Genomic DNA, 20,025 nt, shown 5'->3' with positions numbered 1-20,025 from the left:
GCGGGGTGACGTCTTATTTCGGAAGAGAGTTGAATCCCTGTGGCAAATGCGACCGTTTCAAAGGCCGCGCTGGCGCCGGAATTTCCAATCCGCCAGAAGTTGAAGGTTCCTTGGTTAAACCTTAAAATGTAAAAAAATAAAGTGTAAAATTAATTTAGGGAAAAAGTTTTTAATCGATTTGTCTATTCATTTTTAGACTTAGAGTACGATCGTGTGAAGTGTAACATTCGGATTTTGCTGAAATTTAGGAATTATGAAGATCAAGTAAATTCAAAAAGTATCTTCAGGAAATTTGTGCACGTATCAAAATATACTATGTCAAAATTGAGGTTTTTGTCAAGCAAGCTCGAGTTTGCTTCCTACATTTGGAAAAAATTTCCCATTTTTCAACTTTAATCTAAAATATCTTGCCAATCCTAGGCATCCTGCAATACGCCTCAAAAAACGTTGCTGCTACATATTGACTTAAAATTCATAATTTCAAAATTTCAAAAAAATCCGAGTCTTACACTTCCCACCATCTCATCCCAACTCACCTGTTGTCCACTTTGCTCACAGTGTACCATTGGTTGTACTCCAAATAACTTTGAAAAGTTTGAAAGAGAGGGATTATATCTATGTCATAACACTCTCCTGCAATTTCCTTCCCCACTTTCACGACCTCCCTCTCCAACTCGCACATTCTCCCGAATTCGGGATAGTCCTTCAATTCGTTGATATCTTTTTTTGGTTTTGGTACATCGTCCCCTTTAAGTATCCTTACATAAGTGTCATGAATATAGCGTATGATTCTGTAATCCGGCATTTTCCCACTTTTCTCACACCGGGTCCAATCCATTTCCATGGCATCGTCCAAAAACCACTGCCAGATGAAGAGACGAATCCCAAAATCCATTCCAAGGGAATCCAATTCCACATTTGGGATCCAATACTGCGCAAATTGGACCGCGGTGAGGATCATTGTTTTGATCGAGTACCGTTCAAACTGGGCATCCTGGAAGCCTAACGTGTTCGCAAGGTGGGTGTATTCTACCGCAATTTCGTCAATTTTTGCGGGATCGACTTCTTCCCGGAATACGTTCGGTTGAAGGCGGGTGAATCTTCCAAAAACGGATTTACTACCGAAGGAAAACGGAGGGAAATTCGAAGTCTACGGTTCCGTTTAGTTTGGTTGGTTGGTTGGTGAGAGGTTGGCTTCATTTCAAGAAATTTATGTGTAAATCGGAGTGGGTTTTCGTATAAGTGTTGTTTTTCATCTTTAAAGCTCTGCAACAGCAACATGCATGATTCAAAATAATTGTGTCTAAATTTCCCGGATTGGTAGTAGTTTGTTTGTTTGGCTCATTCTCTCTTTAGAAAAATGCTTTTGAAATTGTATACAGTCCATAGAAATTTATTAAAATACGTGGGTGATCCAATAAATATTTCCAAAAGGTATGTTCCGCACTATATCTGACCAAACTTTTGACTAAATAACAAACTCCAAATACATTTAAGACGCTGTGATTTTTTTCAGCTCTATCCGTTAAAAGGAACACTCGCAATGAATCATCAAAATTTACCTCGAAAATATGCCAAAATTTACGACTTGATTCAATTATCGTCCAAAAATTGTTTCCCCTTGATGTCTTCCTTTGACTTTCGAAACGAATAATTATCACTAAGAGTCATGTCTGGACTGCACGGGGGTTGGTTTATGACAGTGAAGCGATTTTCGTCTGCATCAGCCCTAGAAACTAGCGGCGTATTCGGTGGCGCGTTGTCGTCTAGAAAAAGGCCAACTCTTTATTTTCACCCCACGTTTCTCCTCAACCGCAGAATGCTGCTCCTTCGGGTTCCTGCATACGCGGCCCCATTTATGGTAGTATTTTTAGCAGTAAATTTTATAAGGAGGGGACCTTTGGTATCCTTGAAAATGGACATAATCCATTTTTTGGCAGATTTTGGCACTTTTCCTTTCATGGGTGGCGGCGACCCACCGTGCTTCCATAGCATGAATTATTGTTTGATCACCGGGTCATAATAGTAAACCCAAGTATCATATCCAGCTAAGACAGTATGAAGCAGGTGCCAGTTTTCCGTTGAAATGTCAAAATTTGCATTATAAAGGTCGACTCGATCCTGGTTTTGAGATGCTGAAAGCGATTTTGGTACCCAACGGAAGGAAGCCAATTTCATACCAAAGTCTTCAATTAACATGGAACAAGTCGTTGGTTTTGGAACACCCATCTCATCTGCTAAGTAGGACAGTTTCAATCGTGGAACTCTCATTATTGGTTCCTGTAGTTACTGGAGGTTTTCTGTGGAGGAAACGGATTTTGGGCGTCCTAGCAACGTCTTGTCCGAGACCTCTTTTCGCCATCATTTAAAATTATTGACCCGATTCATATTATGCTTTGTGTTGGGCAGCTTTCACTGTAAATTTTAAGCATACGATCATAAATCTGCGACACGGATTGCCCCTCCAGCATTAAAAATTAAATCACACTACGATATTTAATTTACAAATTTGACATTTTTTCCGTCGAGGTAAAGTTTGCTTATTTATTGTCAGTGTTAATGTTAACCTATATAACTGAAAAAAATCACAGCCTCCTAAATATATTTGAAGTTTGTTATTTCATCAAGATCTTGGTCAGAAACAGTGCGGAACATACCTTTTGAAAATATTTATTGGACGACCTACGTATATACAATTATGGTATTGTAATGATTTTATAAATCTGCGAAATCAAACTTTGCAAGTCTCACGCGGCTCAGATCTGAGATTCTCAAGTTTGATACACAATATGTATTACATAAATGAGTTGTGATACTATTTAAATATCTAACAAATTGTAAGAAGCTTTACAATTACACTTTACGTGCTTTTATATTTGTACATTTTTTGACATCTTTGTGTCCAACATGTGACGAAACTGATGGTATGTTTAGCGATGACAAAAAGTAGGAAAAACAAGGCGAATATAATAGCCGCATACGCGCCTATGACATCTACTGAGTGGTATTGAATTAGCGACAGGTTTCGCGCCGCTGACCGGAGGTGAGGAGCGCATGAAATAGTGCAGAATTATGTACAAAGTTATTATCATTAAGTTAGGCCTTATTTTAGTCGGTTTCTCAACATTATGTCGCATCACATACTCCACCCAGAAAAGCGCCCTCTCCAACGGATTATCGATCTGGTCACGGAAAATGGTTGATAAGCGTTTCACATTGTCACGATACCTATGGGGAAAAAATCGTTAAGGGATTATGTAGATCACAGAATTGTGAAAGCGCTTAAAATGAAATGATTTTATCAATTGTCATAATAATTTTTGTCTCTAAAGGGATCAAATATGGCAAATTAGTGGAAGAGAAGAGTGGTAAATACATATTTTCAGAAAATATTTTCGCAATACTTTGGACTTTTGGATTATAAGAAAGTTTAAGTAGGGTTGATAATACATGTTATGTATATATGATTATACATAAATAAGTGGTACACAGTGAGAGGAGACAGAGGAGAGTATTTATTGGAAGAGAGTTAAAGCAGGAGTGAGTACAGATTCATAACTAATTACATATACATATCTACGTAGGCATACATATACCTAACACTACCCTCTCACGAAAAAATTTTTCTCCTGAAAAATAGTCGGAAAGAGTGTGTAGGTTTGCAAACTAACAATTTCAGTAGTCACAATTTGAATTAGAAATTTTGATGGTTTACATATGAAAAATTCATGGAAAAATGAAAAATGAAATGACTCCGGAAAACAAACATTAACAAAGATTTTGCATGAATAACACATGGAACAATTTAATACACATATCGAATGACGTAGTAATTATGCAGGGCTGGAACTTGAGAAGATGGTATGGCTCGCAATCGGTGGTGGAATTGTGTCATCTCAGGCGTGGTGGTGGTGGTTGACTCATATAAAACTTGCAGATTGGGACAAAACGATGAACAGAGAAAAATACATTTTTGTGGTCGTGGTATGTGGTCCATCGGGACATCGGAGATACATAAATACGCAGACTTGTGAGGGTTTTCTCTGGGTGACCCATAACCGGACAACTCGAAGACGCAGGGTTTTGTGTGGGTGACCCATAACCGTAACTCGTTAAAAAAGGGGAACTATGTACAATGTGGATTTCCATACTTGAACACGCAAATAATATGTAGACGTTGCTCATTACAAACATTAATCTCAAGGCGTTATATTTCATTCTCAGCCTGGGAAAGTGGTGGCAACGCAGATCGAGCATAAAAGTTCAGCAGAATTTTGAGACAAGGTGAATCAGATTACATTTTTGCAACAAAATTTGATAAAGAATTGGGACAATTTTCCAGACGAAATGAATAAAAATGAGTTTTTTGCATATATTTTGCAGAAGTTTTGCAAATTTTGAACGAATTTTGATGAAAATTTTTCAGAAATTAAAAGGAATTTTTTACATTTCTTTTACGATTTTTTTACAATTTTTAAGGACAATTTTGCATATATTTTTTTGACGTGTTTAAAACAAATAACGGAATTTTGAATTTTGCATATTTGCTCGAATTATGAAATGTAAATTTTGGACTGGAGATTTGGAAATTTTAAGAATGGAGGAAGATTTTCAGGGTGGTTTAGAACCAATTTACAGACCTGATAGCATCCGGGAGGATAATCCAATTTACAGACCAGATGACGAAAATTCACAAAAAAAAGTTTCACAGGAAAATCACAGAGTTTACACAAGGTTTTGAGAAGAGAGATTTGGGAAGTTTCCCTATCGGAAGCAAAATGACAAGCTCTAAGGGGCGTTGGTCAAGCTGCTTAGTCGTCGGAAGAATTTTGAAAATTTTAAAATCCATTGTGAGTGGGAGGAGCGAAAGAAAGTACTCGACGATCCACGAATGTTATGTATATATGATTATACATAAATAAGTGGTACACAGTGAGAGGAGACAGAGGAGAGTATTTATTGGAAGAGAGTTAAAGCAGGAGTGAGTACAGATTCATAACTAATTACATATACATATCTACGTAGGCATACATATACCTAACATACATATGGAAAATTTTATGCAACCTGATTATACGCCCGCGTCTTATTTATTTATAACATGAATCCGATCCGAGCAGTCCGGTCAGACAATATCTGAACTCCCGGATCAAATCAATGTTTCAATAAACGCAACGGTCGAATAAAAATATGGTCCGATCCGATCCGAAATTCCCGGATCGGATCTATGTAATAACTCTAATGTTGACTCATAAACCGTGCGACTTGCATACTTTGAATTATTGATGACCTCATTTATCGATAAGCCTTTCTTCCGTCACATCCTTCCACTCGAGTCGGACGAGGAAACCTTGCCTCTCGGGGGGTTGGTCTCCGAAGAAGGGAATTTCGATAAGCGGCACCCCGTGGAAAATGGCTTCTTCAATCCCTCCCGCGCCACAATGCGTGATAAAGAGGCGAATTTTCGGATGTCCGAGGAGGTCCATCTGGGGAAGCCACTTGCTGAGAAAAACGTTCTTCGGCACGATAATTGGAACATCGTCTGATTCATATTTCCAAATCACTTTCTGCTTCAAACGAGCAAATACGTTGATGAGCATGGTCTTCTTTTGAGCAGACATCGCACTTGAGAGGACATATGTTCCGAGCGAAAATAGGATAAAACCGTCGTCCTCAAGATCTCCTCCGGAGGCGAGAAAGTTTTCAATCTCCTGGAAAAAAGACCCAGGGAATTTTACAATCCTTGCCAAACATTGTTGCGGGTTTGGTACATTTGTTTCACGACATAGCAAGAAATACGAGGTGGAAGAAACTACTAGAATTTCTAATAGTTTCCGAAATTTAAGTTCGGAAATTTGTATGTACCATCTAGCCCCAAGGAGGGAAGTACTTTCTTGCACCTCGGATTTCTTGCAAATCAGAATACCTGCGAGAAACTTTATTCTTGCGATTATTTTGTGAACGTGAGTGCTTGACGCCAAAATTAAATTACCATTGACAACGGTTTGCCCTTTCGGGAATGTATCCCTCCGACGTCCACCACATTTGGGAGGTTCGGTCTCGGTGGACGCGTGGAAAAGTGGCCATTCGATAAAATCAGGGAAGCCTTGCTCAGCACTTCCGCCACGGAGGAGGCATCCCGCCCAAGCTTCTCCTTGTACACGGCCTCCATCGCGGGAAGGTAGTAAAACCTGCGAATTGTGTTACCCACGAGTTGTAAACATGCATGTTCACATTCATTCATTTAATGATGAATGAATAAATTATTCATTCAATATTCTAAATTTCAATGAATATTGAATGAATATTTTATTCTGATTTTTGAATAAATGAATGTTGAGTGAATATCTATTCAATTCGTGTGAATGAATAATGAATGAATTTTTTTTTCATCATTCATTTTTAACTTAATGCTTAATACATAGGAAAAGTTGCGAATTTCATCCAATACTGTGAATTTTGAATAAAATTAATAATGAATACATGTTGAATAATTAATCAATATATTTTTTAGAAATTATGAATGAGTGAATAAGGAATGCATATTTTTCAAGGCTTTGAATGAATGAACTTGAATGAATAAATATTTTTTGAACATGTATCGTTGTAAATTACATAGAGACGAGTTTGGCTTAAAATGGTCATCACTTGTGTAACATTTAATTTTGAAATATTTAGTACCCCCAGATAAATTTTGAGTTCTATGGAATAAATTCCAAGAAATAAAAAAATCGAAGTATTCATAATTTTTTGGCCAGCTTGTCTACTGCTCCTTAACAGTTAAAATAATAAAAAGTTATAATTTTTACATTTATCTAAAACTTGTACTAATTTTACTATAAGTCCAAAAATAGAATGTTTAAAAATTCAATTTTAAGCCCAATTCATCTTCACCCAGGGTATTCCGACCCAGGGTTTTATTGGGTTGGGTTTTTTGGGTTTTAATGGGTTTTAATGGGTTGTTAACGAATAAAACCCAACGGGTTTTACCATGTTAAATGGGTTTTATTTGGGTTTTAATGGGTTTTATTCGGGTTTTAATGGGTTTTAACTGTGTTTCAGGTTAAAACTATATTCTAAAAGCTGGAAACAGCTGTCGTACGTTAGACGAACTTGTTTCATGGCAGCTAAGCAGTTTATTTGATTAATACTGTAAGTTTTAAAAACCAGGAATAAATCAGCGAGTGCCATTACAAGTTTCAAGTGACAAAAATATTTAAAAATAATAATTTCGGAACGAGGTATGTTTAACTGAGCATACATAATTTAATTACATTTAATTTACATTTTGCTGTCATAATTAATACTTTTTCCCGAATACTTCCTCTCATCTCAGCGAATAAATTAAACAAAATACTGTAGTATTTTTTATAAAGTTTTTTAAAATGTTTCAAGGCGATCTTAATTATCACCTCTGGAAAAATCGAGTACTTATGGACAGCGAAGTACTTTATTATGAGCAAAAGAAGTGTGTCTGTAAAAAGCGCTTATTATATTCTCGATCATAATACATACGTACTTTCATTGTTCATAAGTACTCGATTTTTTCCAGAATTGATAATACACGTTAAGATCGCATTGAAATATTAAATTTTAAAAACTTTTAAACAACTTGGATTTCATTATGATGAGAGGAAGTATTCGAGAAAAAGGTAATATATATTCTCATAAAGTATTAAACTATGATCAGTTAAACAGGACTATTTCGAAACGGATACAAATTCTAACATGGACAAGTAGGATTTGCATATTAATTGAAATTGGATTCCAATAGTAGTGAAAACTGTTGTTCAATGTATTACTTATGTAAAACCCAATAAAACCCAATAAAACCCATTAAAACCCAAAAAACCCATTAAAACCCATTAAAACCCCTGGGTCGTTACTTTTTGATTAAAACCCTGGGTTTTTCCGAACCCTGTCTTCACCTCATCGGAAACATACCTGCGAACCGCTTCGTGTAGATGATTCGCCCCAAAATTCACCAACCTTTGCGAGAAGGTCATCCCGTCGCTGAAATCGAGGTGAGGATTCGACACGAATGAGCTGGGGTGGTTTCCCCCGACATAATTCAGAATTCTGTAATCCGCATTAATAACCGAGAAGACGACGAGTGGGGGTGGAAGATTCGAATTTGTCCCATTTTTAGTCAAAATTTTGTCCACGAAGCCAAGGGCACACTCATTATAGACGTACTGGAGAAGGACGAGGTCGAAGTCTTGCTCGTACAAGGCCTCGATTTCGGGGCGGTCGTACATTTCCCGGCAACGTTTCGGAACACTGCGCGCCAATATTGGGATCAAGTTGATGGCCTCGTTCCGCTCCAACATGGCGAAGGGGTCGATCGGATTTTCCTTAAGGATCGCGTCCCCATCGAGGCTAATAATTTGGTGGATGGCGGGATTCTTCGTGAGCCCTTGAGATGGTGAGATTAACGTGACCTGAGCAATATTCAGGGCAAAAATTATGTCCAAAATATCACAAAATTTGTAGAATTTTTTGCCAGAGGTACATACATATGTACATACTCCCCAGTTTTATGACAAACCGCTTCATTTGTGTAAATTAACAAGTCCAAGATTTGTCACTCTGCGTAAAAATGTGCAAATTATATGTTGAAAGTAGGGAATTACCTCTATTCCTATATAGCACCTCTTAGTATAAGGTGTATCGCAGAGTATGTGTAAAAAAAATATGTATCACAAAAAGTATCGAAAAATCTGACTACTCAGCAGTCGCACAAATAAGTCCCTAAACTTAAAAAAAACGCAGAAAATCGCAGAAAAAGTCCGTAAGAATGGGAGAGAGAGAGCGGACTACAAATAGTACACTTCCTCCAGTTCCTTTCCTGGAGGAAGAGTACCCAGAATCGAAGCAACGTTCCCACGTTGCGCGGCGAGGGAAACCCGCTGGCGCAAAAAGTTCACGGCGTTGGCCTGCCCAGTTGTGGCGGCGATCCGCTGACCAACTTGGAGGATGAAGGCAAGTCCTTCCTGCCCTCATACTCCTGTGGTCTCCATGGCAACGGGGACAAAGATGTATCGGTCCATGAGGAAAGCGTACCTCTTCCGGTCCTCTGCCTTGCTGGCGGCAGCGCCCTGATGGCGCACGGTGTCGGGGAGGTAGCTGGGGGCGAATGTGTCCGCGCAGGTGAAGTCCCAGACAAGGGACCTCCCCCGAGACCAAGGGACAAGGGTCAACCCGTCGGGGCGCTTGCCGTCCGTGGTGGAGCACCCCGCGGGCTCCCTGATGCAGGGTACTTCGCCAGACCGGAGGGCTCTGGCGATGACGTCGTTGGCGGCCTCATGGCGGGACCAACGACCCTTACTTCGGCGGCCGAATTATATGTAGTTCACTAGCTACGTATTTTAGATAGGTAAGGTTATGTAGAGATTTCCTGATATCTATTTTGCGAGGACTGGAATTCTCTAAAAAAAATCATAGCGATAATTTTTTTCACACTAATTTCTGTCAAATTTTTAAAAACGCCATAAATAACAAAACAAGTTGCAACAGCTTCTGGGCGCGGATGAGTAATTTTTTTGTGGTTAGATAATAAATGTACACCGTGTATGTATGTAAATGAGTATAATCTCACGTTGTCTCCCCTTCTCGCCAATTCCTCCAGGAGGGGGAGGTACGTAATCACGTGACTTTTTCCTCCGACAAACTCCACGGATAAAATATTCCTGCCATCTACATTCCCTAATTGTAGTGTCCACCCGAAAAGAAGGAGAAATCGCAGCGTCACAGTTGCACCATTGCCATTTTTAAAACTTTGCATCCTGACAACTTTATGAATATGGAGAGAAATTGATCGCCCTCCGGTGAGAGGACTGACTCCATGTGTGGACATATTTATATAAATGAAAATAAAAATATTTATTTATATAAATAATAAATCCCTCAATAAATAAGAATGCATGTATGCATGTAAACATTTTTTCAAAAGTTCTGACACCAAATTGGCTTCAATAGTGGAAAATTTATTTAACTTAAAAAACTGAGGAAAAACTTGATTATTTCAAATTGTCGAATCCTCATGTAAACATGTATTTCCTTCTAATCTCATAATCCTGCATCGCATTATAAACTTGTTATCGTCTAATAAAGATGACTAAAAAATAGGACCAGAAGCAATTCACTATGTAGTTTAGAATTAGAATATAAACTTCCCCATGTATGTAGAAAACATGTCATTGAACGTTCTAAAAAACGATGAACAAGAGTGTGCCAAGGTTAACAAATGTGTTGAAAAACAAGTCCAAATCATGAATACGTCAAACTTCAAAAGTTTCCGCAATTCCGGAAAGCTTTTCCCATTCGGAGAAACAATTAGCGAGATATTTCGATGCTTCATCCGTGTTCGAAAAATATTCTTCGAATCCGCTCACTCCCAGATATCCGGTTCCGTTGTAGGTGTGGAATCGAGTATCGTACGCGAGGCCTGAAAATGCAGATTTACATATATGTATATGAACAATATATTCATTATTTCTTCGTATCCTTAGTATCGTAAAATAGATAGTTTACCAAGAAAAAACAAGGGTCAAGCTTCGTAAAAATCGTAACCTTAGTAACGCGATTTTGCCGATTTTTATATTCACAAAATCTTACTCCGCTTGCAAAATCTCGTAATTTATTTTGCGATAGGAGACTTACGAAGGAATCGTGAATACTCTCAATATTTATTTCTATGTAAAAATTACCCCGATTTTGCGTTCGAGCCATGTTAACCCCGATAAACGGGATGGAAACTTGGTCTCCGTACAAGTAATATTTTTCTGGCGGTCCACAAATATTATTCACCATTACGGGCGTCAGCATGGGTGGATTTTTCCAGAGTTGTCGCACTATTGGGAGTGGTAGGGCGTATACCATTTTGTAAATAGAGGCCGCAAAAATTGAGACACGTGTCGAGCGGAATTTTAGAATTCGGCCGGAAATCAATTTCAATCTCTTGATCGAGTCAGGTTCACCGATTGGGAGTAGGATTGATCCTGCAGTGCTGTTAATAAGGATGAATAGGTTCATTATTCGGAGCGTATGAGGGGACATTCCTAAATTATGTAACATTTAAAGGGGAGGGTGCAGATTTCGAAATTCCGTTACAAACCGTTTCCGATGGGGGAGGGGGGGTTACAGGAGGGGGGGTTACAGTTGCGTAACAAGTGTTACGCAACTTTTTTTTATTTTTCTAAAAATTTGAACTATTTAACATGACTCACAAATGATTCGTTAATTTCATCGGATGATTCGGAAGTGGTTAAATGAATCCCGCTTTGATTTCGTCATCAAATTTAAGCCCCTGATCGAGATAAGCCTGTCTTATCGCGAATGCCACCCCGGCGAGAAGAAGGGACAAGTGATCCACGCCGTAAGCGTCTTTAACCCTTTTAAAACCCGACATTGGCATGGACTCCATCGTTTTGGTGACTATTTCCGGAATTTCGAGCAACCTCTTGTCTAGAATTGCATAAATTTTGGTTTATAAAAATTTTCGTTGGGTTGTAAATGTCTGAAGTTGCGGCGGAAGTTGGGGGTCATATGGGGATGCTAGCATTGTGAGATAGGAGCAGGGGCTTATCAACAAGGGAAAATATCCCCATGTCCCCCCCCGCTTCCGCCGCCACTGAATATCTGCATATCATACTTGGTGGCGGGATGCGGTTCACGGTGCTGGAATTATTTTTTACGAAGGAAACAAAGAAATACGGCATTTTTAGCAGACGCAAAACTTGCGATGAAATGCTGTCAAAATCATTTTGCATTGATTTGGTAACGGGAATGTCCATTTCGAGCAAATTGGCGGACATTTTTAAGATCGAGATCCCATCGCCGAGCACGTGACTGCACCTAAAAATTAGCAGCGTTTGTCCATGTGCTCTCTCCGTGGTGACATTTTCCATAATTAAGATTTCCCAGAGTGGTTTATCCTTGACCCAGAGGCGTTCAGGGGGCACGTGGTTGATCAATTTATTAAATTCTTCCGGATTTGTTATGTTATGTTGTGAAAATTCGGAGGCTAAATTGAGTAAGAAGTGGAGTATTTGCAAATTTTTGGTTTAGGATAAAATTTTCGTAGTTACATATTATGTAGAATAGAAACATATTTACATACATACAGAACTAGCGTTTTTTACGCTATAACGATTTCGATGGAATATATGTATGACGCCTCATTTTGCTACATGTACGATTTGACTTGTGAAAATTTGGTGTAATATGCATCACTGTAAATAATTTCTAAGAATTATTTTGAACGTTTATTTAAACGTTTTACGTTTTGAACGTGTAACCAAAGGCACTCAGTTTGGTAGTTATTTTTTGAATAACAAGCGAACTTTGCGATATAAATAATTACGTTTTACATTTTTACAAACCTGGTAAGAACTTTATTTGGTCGTTGACATCGAATTTGTCACATTTTCCCCAAAAGGGAGCGTCCATAAATCACGTGATCGATTAGACGGGGGGAGGGGGTCTGAAATTTGTCACCAATTATCACAGGGGGGGGGTGTAGATGGTCAGATGTCACGTGACATGAGTAAAGTTTTTAACGTTTGTATATGCCAATAAATGTCATGGTCATGAGAGTTATATAAATTCTCCTGGCATACCACACGCACGTTATATAGATTTGATTTTCATTTTGCATATGTAAAAACTTGCTTCGACTTAAAATTCTTATGTCTGACTGGCGTACTAAATGGTTATTTACACATTTGTGGAGCTCAAATTTGATTAATGATTTAAAATACGCTGGAATAATATTGTTATTCCGGACAACATGATGTAATTTGATCATCATCATCTGCTGTCACGTGACCGGTGGGGGGGGGTAGCAAAATTATCACCAACGGTCACCAAGGGGGGGGAGGGGGTCAAAATTGTCCAAAAATCGATCACGTGATTTATGGACGCTCCCAAAGTAGAATCCCCACCATTCCACAAGTTTACACTGAAGTTCCGGGTATAAAAATTGAGACCCGCTCTTTTTATGCAACACTTTAGTCTCGAAATCATCCTTGAATCGGGACAGGTCAATTTTCTCCCGGTCAATTTCCACGATGGCGACCATTGTTATTGCGTTCCGAGTGAACGTGAGGTTCCCATCTGATAAGTACATACATTAATTTATTCAAAAATTTACGAGTTCACGTCAAGTTTGTAACTTTGTACATAACTGCGTTAAGTTTGTAAGTTTATGTACTTTCGAGTTGAGTTTAAAAATTTAAAAATTTAAAAATTTACAATAAAACATTACGTAGGCGTGACCTGATTTCAAATCAAAATCCAAATGCAAATATCATGCAAACACTCGAAATGCATATGTACATTTTTACGAAATTTGCAAAATTAGCCAAGTTATTTGCGAGACGCTATCAAAAACTTTTGCTTATGAAGTAAATTTTTTCCGCAAAAGTTCGTAAGCTTAAAAATCTTATCCAGTTACAAACAAAGGTTACAAACGTTGACATGTTTATTGCAGCAATTAAATATGTAAATAACCGAGTAAAGTACTTCCTCCCGTCATCATTTGGACGAGTGTCCCCGTCTAAATATTTTTGCCAGGAGTGCAACAAATGATCTTAACAGGAAGAAACACAATAATACGGGGGGCACAATGGGAGTATAATGAGGAAGATGATTAAGGTCGAAATTAATATGTGAAAATTAAACATTTTGGAGAATTTGTGTGTTTCTTTGTAAATTCATATTATGGGTTGTCAATATGTTGTAATCGTTCTGCTGGAATTATTACTTGTGCACGTGGGGAGGGCCACGTTACAAGAAATACATATCTGAATTTTCTGCAATCTTTCCCATTTTTGCCAGACGCTAGCACGTGTATTTTTGCAGTGTTGTTTATTAATGCAAGTGCTTTTATGCTTATAGGTGGTAATGATATGTACATACATAGTGGCCATTTATTTTCTGACCACCCTAATAAAGTTGCTGAGCCCCTTCTGGTTTTTGTGTTATCGGAACTGATTTGTCCCCCCCCCACAACCGTTGTGTTCACGAGTGGAAAAAATTATACTTTTGTTTCGAAAAGTGAGAAAGCATGTCACTAAAACCACTCCCACTTTCAAGCGACACACAGCATAACATCAACCCAACTTGATGCCAAATGGGGTCTGGGTGGATTGACTGAGGTTTTCCTTCTCTTCTTTATGGCAAGGTTTTCCCTCAGTCCATCAAGTTGGGTCCCTTTACATTTTTATCTCTTCAAAACGTGACCCAATATCCAACGCCACAAACATGACAACTATTTTTATGAAATTCAAACTAATTTCAACTACTAAATCATGTAACAAATTTCCCATCTTCGTGTAAATGTCTTGATAATGAATGGCATTCGAAATATTGACAAAATAAAACAAAACTTTTTCTTCGATTTTTCCACTAAACTCCGTGTAATCCAATTATTAAAAATTAGTACATAAATACGTCTAAGCTTATTTGGATATAAAAAATCACTCTGAACATGACACGCGTGTATTTATTTGTACCTATGTACATATTCAGCTATGCATGAACATATTTGCAAAGGCGATTAATTTAATCAATAAGTCCATACTTACTCTATGTATGTATATTCCTATGGGTATGTCTTTAAACATGTATCGATTTGCATATGTATGTATGTATGTATACTAGTATGCATTGTATTAAATGTTACACTTTTTTGCACTTTCTTTAAGTAAGTTACTTATGAAGTTGGTTTGTGGTACAAGCATGGATTTGTAAGCATAATACAGGCAACCTAAATACATACATTGTACGTAAATATGTACATGCATAAAGGTACATACATATATACCCACATACTCATCATCAGTGAAGCATTTTGCGTGTTGTCTTTTGATGCTGTACATATGTTGAATAAACCCGTTTGTAACCAAAATATGCACCACATGCACTATGATAATGGCAATGTCATTTTTACCAAAAGTCTGCCCGGACAATGTAATCTAATAAAAGAGAGAGTGGTCGTCTCACTTCTGTACATACATGACTACATATGTGTGACTTACATACATACATATTACCTTTGGTAAATGTGCATGTGGTTATGTTGAGCAAGCTAAAATTGGAATGCATGATCCGTATGTACATATGCAAATTTGTATGTATGTATGAAATCATGTAAAAGGAGTTTAGAGCAGAAGCCAACTTACTTTGCATGGTAGTAAAAATCAGCCGGTATTTTAGTTCATGATTATTTCAGTCATGAAAGTTAGCTCCTTAGAAATATTATTAATGGTAGTCAGCTATAATTGGAATGTAGATACATAATTAACAAGTATTTCAATATGTAAAAGTGATAGTGCAGATTTCGGGTATGGTTTTCACTATGGGCGACGATTTCTTCGCCGGGTGGGTTGCAGGTACATACATAAAACACGATAAATTAATGTATGAATTTTATTTATTATGTAGACATGGCAGATTTCAGATAGATTCATGTTAAATACATATGTACAGATTTCTGAGCATGCATTTGTGATGTAAAACTCATGCGTATTTATGCAATTCTAAATTTTGAGAAAATTATGTCACAATAAAAAATGTTCAGGTATGACTGGGGTATGCGCTGGACACCCGTTGGACACAATAAAAGTGTTGCAGCAAGTCAACTCCACCGGAATGATGGACACTGTAAGACGACTTTACCGTCAAGGTGGTATTCGGCGTAAGTAAAAATTGATATTCTTTAAAAAATGCGGGGTTAACTCCGTCATTTAAATGTACTTTATTTTCAAGAAAATCCCGGTTTTACAAGTTTTTTATTAAGAATACATTCAAATATTTATTTTTCGGTACTAAAGCTGCCACCGATTCGTATCAAAATTATACTGGTCCGTAAAAGTTGTCTAGCGATACGGTATAACTTTAATACCGAGATATTACTATAAGTACACAGTATTACATTACTTATCAAAACCATTTTGGTAGAGTCGTATATGAAGTTTATAAGAATATCGCTTGGTATTATTTTAATACTGGATTTCTAAGAGTGTAACATATGAATATTGTTTATCTAGCATTTTTTAGCGGGATGACACCCCCACTGGTCACAACGGGTCTCTTAAACTCCATATTTTTCGGGGTTTACGGCTACTCAATACAATTCTTTACAACACGTGGTGACCCACCCACCTTCTACATGACACACTTTTTAGCCGGTTGCATCGCCGGAACGGCTCAACTTCTTGTAGGCTGTCCAGTCGACGTGGTCAAGATTCAGATGCAGACGAATTGTCGAAAACATTCCAGCGAACTGAGAGGAGTTTGGAATTGCATCGCAAATATTTTAAAATTAAGTGGAATTTTCGGTTTGTACAAAGGACTGATCAGCCACGCTTTGAGGTACATTTTTCAAAATTTATGGGGGAGGGCCTAATTAATTAATTAATGCGCATGCTTGTAACCCAATAAGCTACAAGTTTTGCATGCAATTATTTCGGGAAGTCATGAAAATTTGGTAGATTTTTTTATATTCTTTGCGTTCACAAATTTACGGGGTTACAAACGTCCGGGTGAATTGCGGCGTTATTGAGACAATTCACGCCAACCTTGATAACATTTTTGTAGACTTGCTCTTAATTTTGTAAAAGTTTGTAAAATTATTTAGCAAAACTCCCGGATTTTGCAAGATACCAATGATTGTGCGAATTATCGCAATATTTATGTATTTAGGATAAAAGGCCGTGGAATAGAGTGCATCCTTTATGTTTTCTAGAGAATGCTTGGATTACGATTAGTTTATCGATTATTGTCGATTCCATACCAATCTATGTATACAAATCTATTCGTTTAAATATCAGGGTTGGGCAAAATACATGAGTTTCAAAATACAAAATACAAAATGAAAATACATTAGTGTGAACCTTCAAAATACAATTACAAAATACAAAATACTCGAATCTCATCAAAATACAAAATACAAAATACTTTTGCCCAAAATCGTCGAAACCTAAAAATACAAAATACAAAATACGTATTTAAAATACATTTCAAAATACAAAATACAAATGCCAGATTTGACTCTGAAAATTCAAGTCAAGCTCAAATTTCAAAAGTTTTGCTAACTTATTTTATTTCACAGCGGTAGTTGGAATTTAGTAATTATGTTTCTTAGCATGTGTGAGGTCATGTCTTATCTAAAAAAAATTATATGAAGATGATAAGCCCGCTATACTTTCAATCTAACTAATTTTTATCTTTCTCGCACTACAAAGTGTCGCTAATGAAGCAAAAATAATTTTTAATAACCATCCTAACCCTTGAGAGAAATTTGAAAATAAACAAATTAATCATCTGCATAAATATAAAATATTTTATGTAGTTTTCTGGCACAGCCATATGAGTCCAAAAACTGAAATAATCCTGTATAGCTGAAATCTTAAATGTTAGGACTGGTTTGTAATAGATATACATATATGTATTGCATGGACCAACTCTTGTTCCTCTCATGAGTTCGTCTCATATTTTCCAAATGTATTTTGTAAAGTATTTTTGTATTTAAAATACATTGACCGACCGAAAAACTAGAAAATACAAAATACAAAATACAAAATACCCGGCTAGCTTCAAAATACAAAATACAAAATACTACTTTGTATTTTGTAATTTGTATTTTGTATTTCAAATAGTATTTTGGCCAACCCTGTTAAATATTTACCCAAGTAAATCTTGATTTCCATAATTTTTTTCCAGGGACATTCCATCCTCTGGAGTTTATTTCGTTGTGTATGAATATTCCAAGATTACATTAGCCAGTAAGAGAAACGAGTCAAATCGCGTACATTTTGTCGCTGGAGGGTTAGCAGGTTCGACTTAATTATCAAATTTAAAGGGGATTTTCATATGGTATTGTTTGTATCGTAAAATAGTTTATGCACGAAGAAAAATGCAAAACCGCAACCTTAGTGACGCGATTTGTGCTGACAAAATCTTACTCCTCTCACAAAATCTTGTAACCGTCATAACTTATTTTACGATACAAAGAATACAAAGGAATGCCCCTCATTAATTACTTCCAGCATAATCTATATTATCGTAGGCGTCTTATCATGGTGGTCGACGTTGCCGCTGGACGTTATTAAGTCTCGTCTGCAAGCAGACTCTGGATTACGCCACAAGTCCGAAGGAATCCTACACGTGGTATCTCAAATCTTAAAGAAGGATGGACTAGCAGGACTTTTTCATGGATTTTGGCCCCTCTCATTCAGAGCTTTCGTCGTGAATGGGGTCATATTCTTGGTTTATGAACATTTCTAGAAAATAAAAATAAAAATATATAAATCAGTGCCGATCTCATTGGTTTAAGCGATGGTTATATATCATGATGCACCTTAAACGTTATTTATGTAGTGCTCCATTTTTGTTTTATCTGATTATATACGTAGATGTTTCGTCACAAACGGAAAATAAGTCAAAAACTCGTTTACCAACCTAAGTTATTAAAAAATTGCAATACTTTCACGCTAGAAGAGCTTTTATAGTCGAAATATTCCAACGGAACGAGTGAGATAAGTGAGCTTAAAAGAGAATCGGGATGACTGACCTTTGAATGAAATACATTTTTCTAGGGGGATGCCCATAAATATGCATTACGTGTAAAAGTGTTACGTTATTTATTTACAGAACCCAAAATAATAAAAAGTAAATGCTCAGTTTATTGCAATCTCAGCAAACTAAATGTCAAATTGTTTCTTATCCGTGAAAGCAAGCTGTTGAATATCTTCCGGCGTTAGGGGCCCACCTTAACAAAAAGTACAGAAATCGATAATTAACATTGCCCAATTCCGGCAATTTCGTATTTGTTTAGAGAAAAAGTAGAAAATTTTCTTAGCAAAAAAGAATCGCATGACTATGTACTCACTGATCTGATACCAATCCGTGTTTCCAGCATCTTTTCTTGCAGATTTGATCGCATTCTGCGTTTTGGGTCAAAATTATATGTAATTCATTATATTTATAATTTGAATAAACATGTATGTGTATTTAGATATTCAAACAAACCTTGAGGGCCCAGATAACGCTAACACTTAGGCACAACGGTGACTCTCCAGTTGCTGTAAAATTACCAGTAGATCAAAAATAAATATGTAAAGTTACAAATAATATTATTCCAATTCCTAAATACGTAAATACACCCCCTTCTAACGACAGTGAAAAAGAAGCTGTGCCAAACAAATAAAGTGCAAAATTTGTAGATTATGCAAAACCGTTTATTTAGCAGTATGCAAATAATCAACAGAGAAAACATTTACCCTTGGATCTTAAGACTCCTAAAGGCTTGGGCCTATTTTTGATCATCGTAATCCTGAAATCCTCCGGTATATCTTTAACGAATGGTGGTTTGTATCCCTACGAGAAAGAAGGAAGAAATACTTAAAATCAAGATTAATACAAACTTGATTCTGAACATGGTTTTCAATTAAAATTGGTAGTTTGTGACGATAACGACAAAATGACTTCACCCAAGTATTCTTGGTGAATTTCTTGGTGAATTTCTTGGAGAATTTCTCCAGTGTCCTGATCATACACGAGTTTCTCCGTTGTCCAAAGTCCCAGGCCTACAAATAAATTATGGATTAACCAGAAGAGAAAGGTATGAGCGTAAATATGTAACTGTAAAATGAGACTGGTCCTAATGCATACAAAAGGCGTTAGGACATGGTTTTGACGAATTCATACCTTAATTGCGGGATGGTTTTTAGTCGTAGAGATTTCTAACTTTTTTTATTTGAAAGCCCATGTCTCAAACTATAGGTAAGCATATCTGGCTTCCGATTTTGTGTACTCTGCGAAATGAGGCAAGGTCAAATTTGGAGAGGTGTCCTTTTTTAGTTTTCCAAACCAGTGTTCTTATAAAATGTCGTTGAGCGATATATTTTTTTCTGAGGTCCTGATGCAAAAATCGTCTTTGCGACTATTATCAATGGACTTAGCATGCTTTTCACTATATAAAACCACTTTTGCCTTATGCTTATCTTTTAAGTCCGTTTT

General features: G+C 37.0%; 2 protein-coding genes and 1 long non-coding RNA gene across 3 annotated transcripts; 1 reads left to right on the top strand and 2 right to left on the bottom strand.

The window, feature by feature from the left end:
* Nucleotides 1-5,291: 5,291 nt before the first annotated feature.
* On the bottom strand, nucleotides 5,292-9,050 carry LOC110860753 (UDP-glucuronosyltransferase 2B14). Its single transcript, XM_022109850.1, has 4 exons — nucleotides 9,006-9,050; nucleotides 7,945-8,441; nucleotides 5,993-6,191; nucleotides 5,292-5,711 (listed from the first exon to the last, which is right to left on the bottom strand). The coding sequence occupies exons 1-4, from the start codon at nucleotides 9,048-9,050 to the stop codon at nucleotides 5,292-5,294; spliced, it is 1,161 nt and encodes a 386-aa protein (XP_021965542.1).
* A 6,136-nt stretch (nucleotides 9,051-15,186) lies between these two features.
* On the top strand, nucleotides 15,187-18,325 carry LOC110860752 (solute carrier family 25 member 45). The gene is made up of 5 exons (XM_035860628.1): nucleotides 15,187-15,395; nucleotides 15,584-15,700; nucleotides 16,053-16,377; nucleotides 17,728-17,840; nucleotides 18,074-18,325. The coding sequence occupies exons 1-5, from the start codon at nucleotides 15,350-15,352 to the stop codon at nucleotides 18,289-18,291; spliced, it is 819 nt and encodes a 272-aa protein (XP_035716521.1). The 5' UTR covers nucleotides 15,187-15,349; the 3' UTR covers nucleotides 18,292-18,325.
* A 305-nt stretch (nucleotides 18,326-18,630) lies between these two features.
* On the bottom strand, nucleotides 18,631-19,187 carry LOC118439376. The gene is made up of 2 exons (XR_004837393.1): nucleotides 19,036-19,187; nucleotides 18,631-18,950 (listed from the first exon to the last, which is right to left on the bottom strand). It is a non-coding gene; the product is annotated as an uncharacterized LOC118439376 (long non-coding RNA).
* Nucleotides 19,188-20,025: the final 838 nt, after the last annotated feature.

The sequence above is a fragment of the Folsomia candida genome, unplaced genomic scaffold, assembly GCF_002217175.1.
Source record: "Folsomia candida strain VU population unplaced genomic scaffold, ASM221717v1 Fcan01_Sc034, whole genome shotgun sequence".
Classification (NCBI taxonomy): Eukaryota; Metazoa; Arthropoda; class Collembola; order Entomobryomorpha; family Isotomidae; genus Folsomia; species Folsomia candida.
The sequence above is the reverse complement of the archived record's forward strand: the minus strand, read 5'-3'. Positions and strand labels throughout refer to the sequence as shown.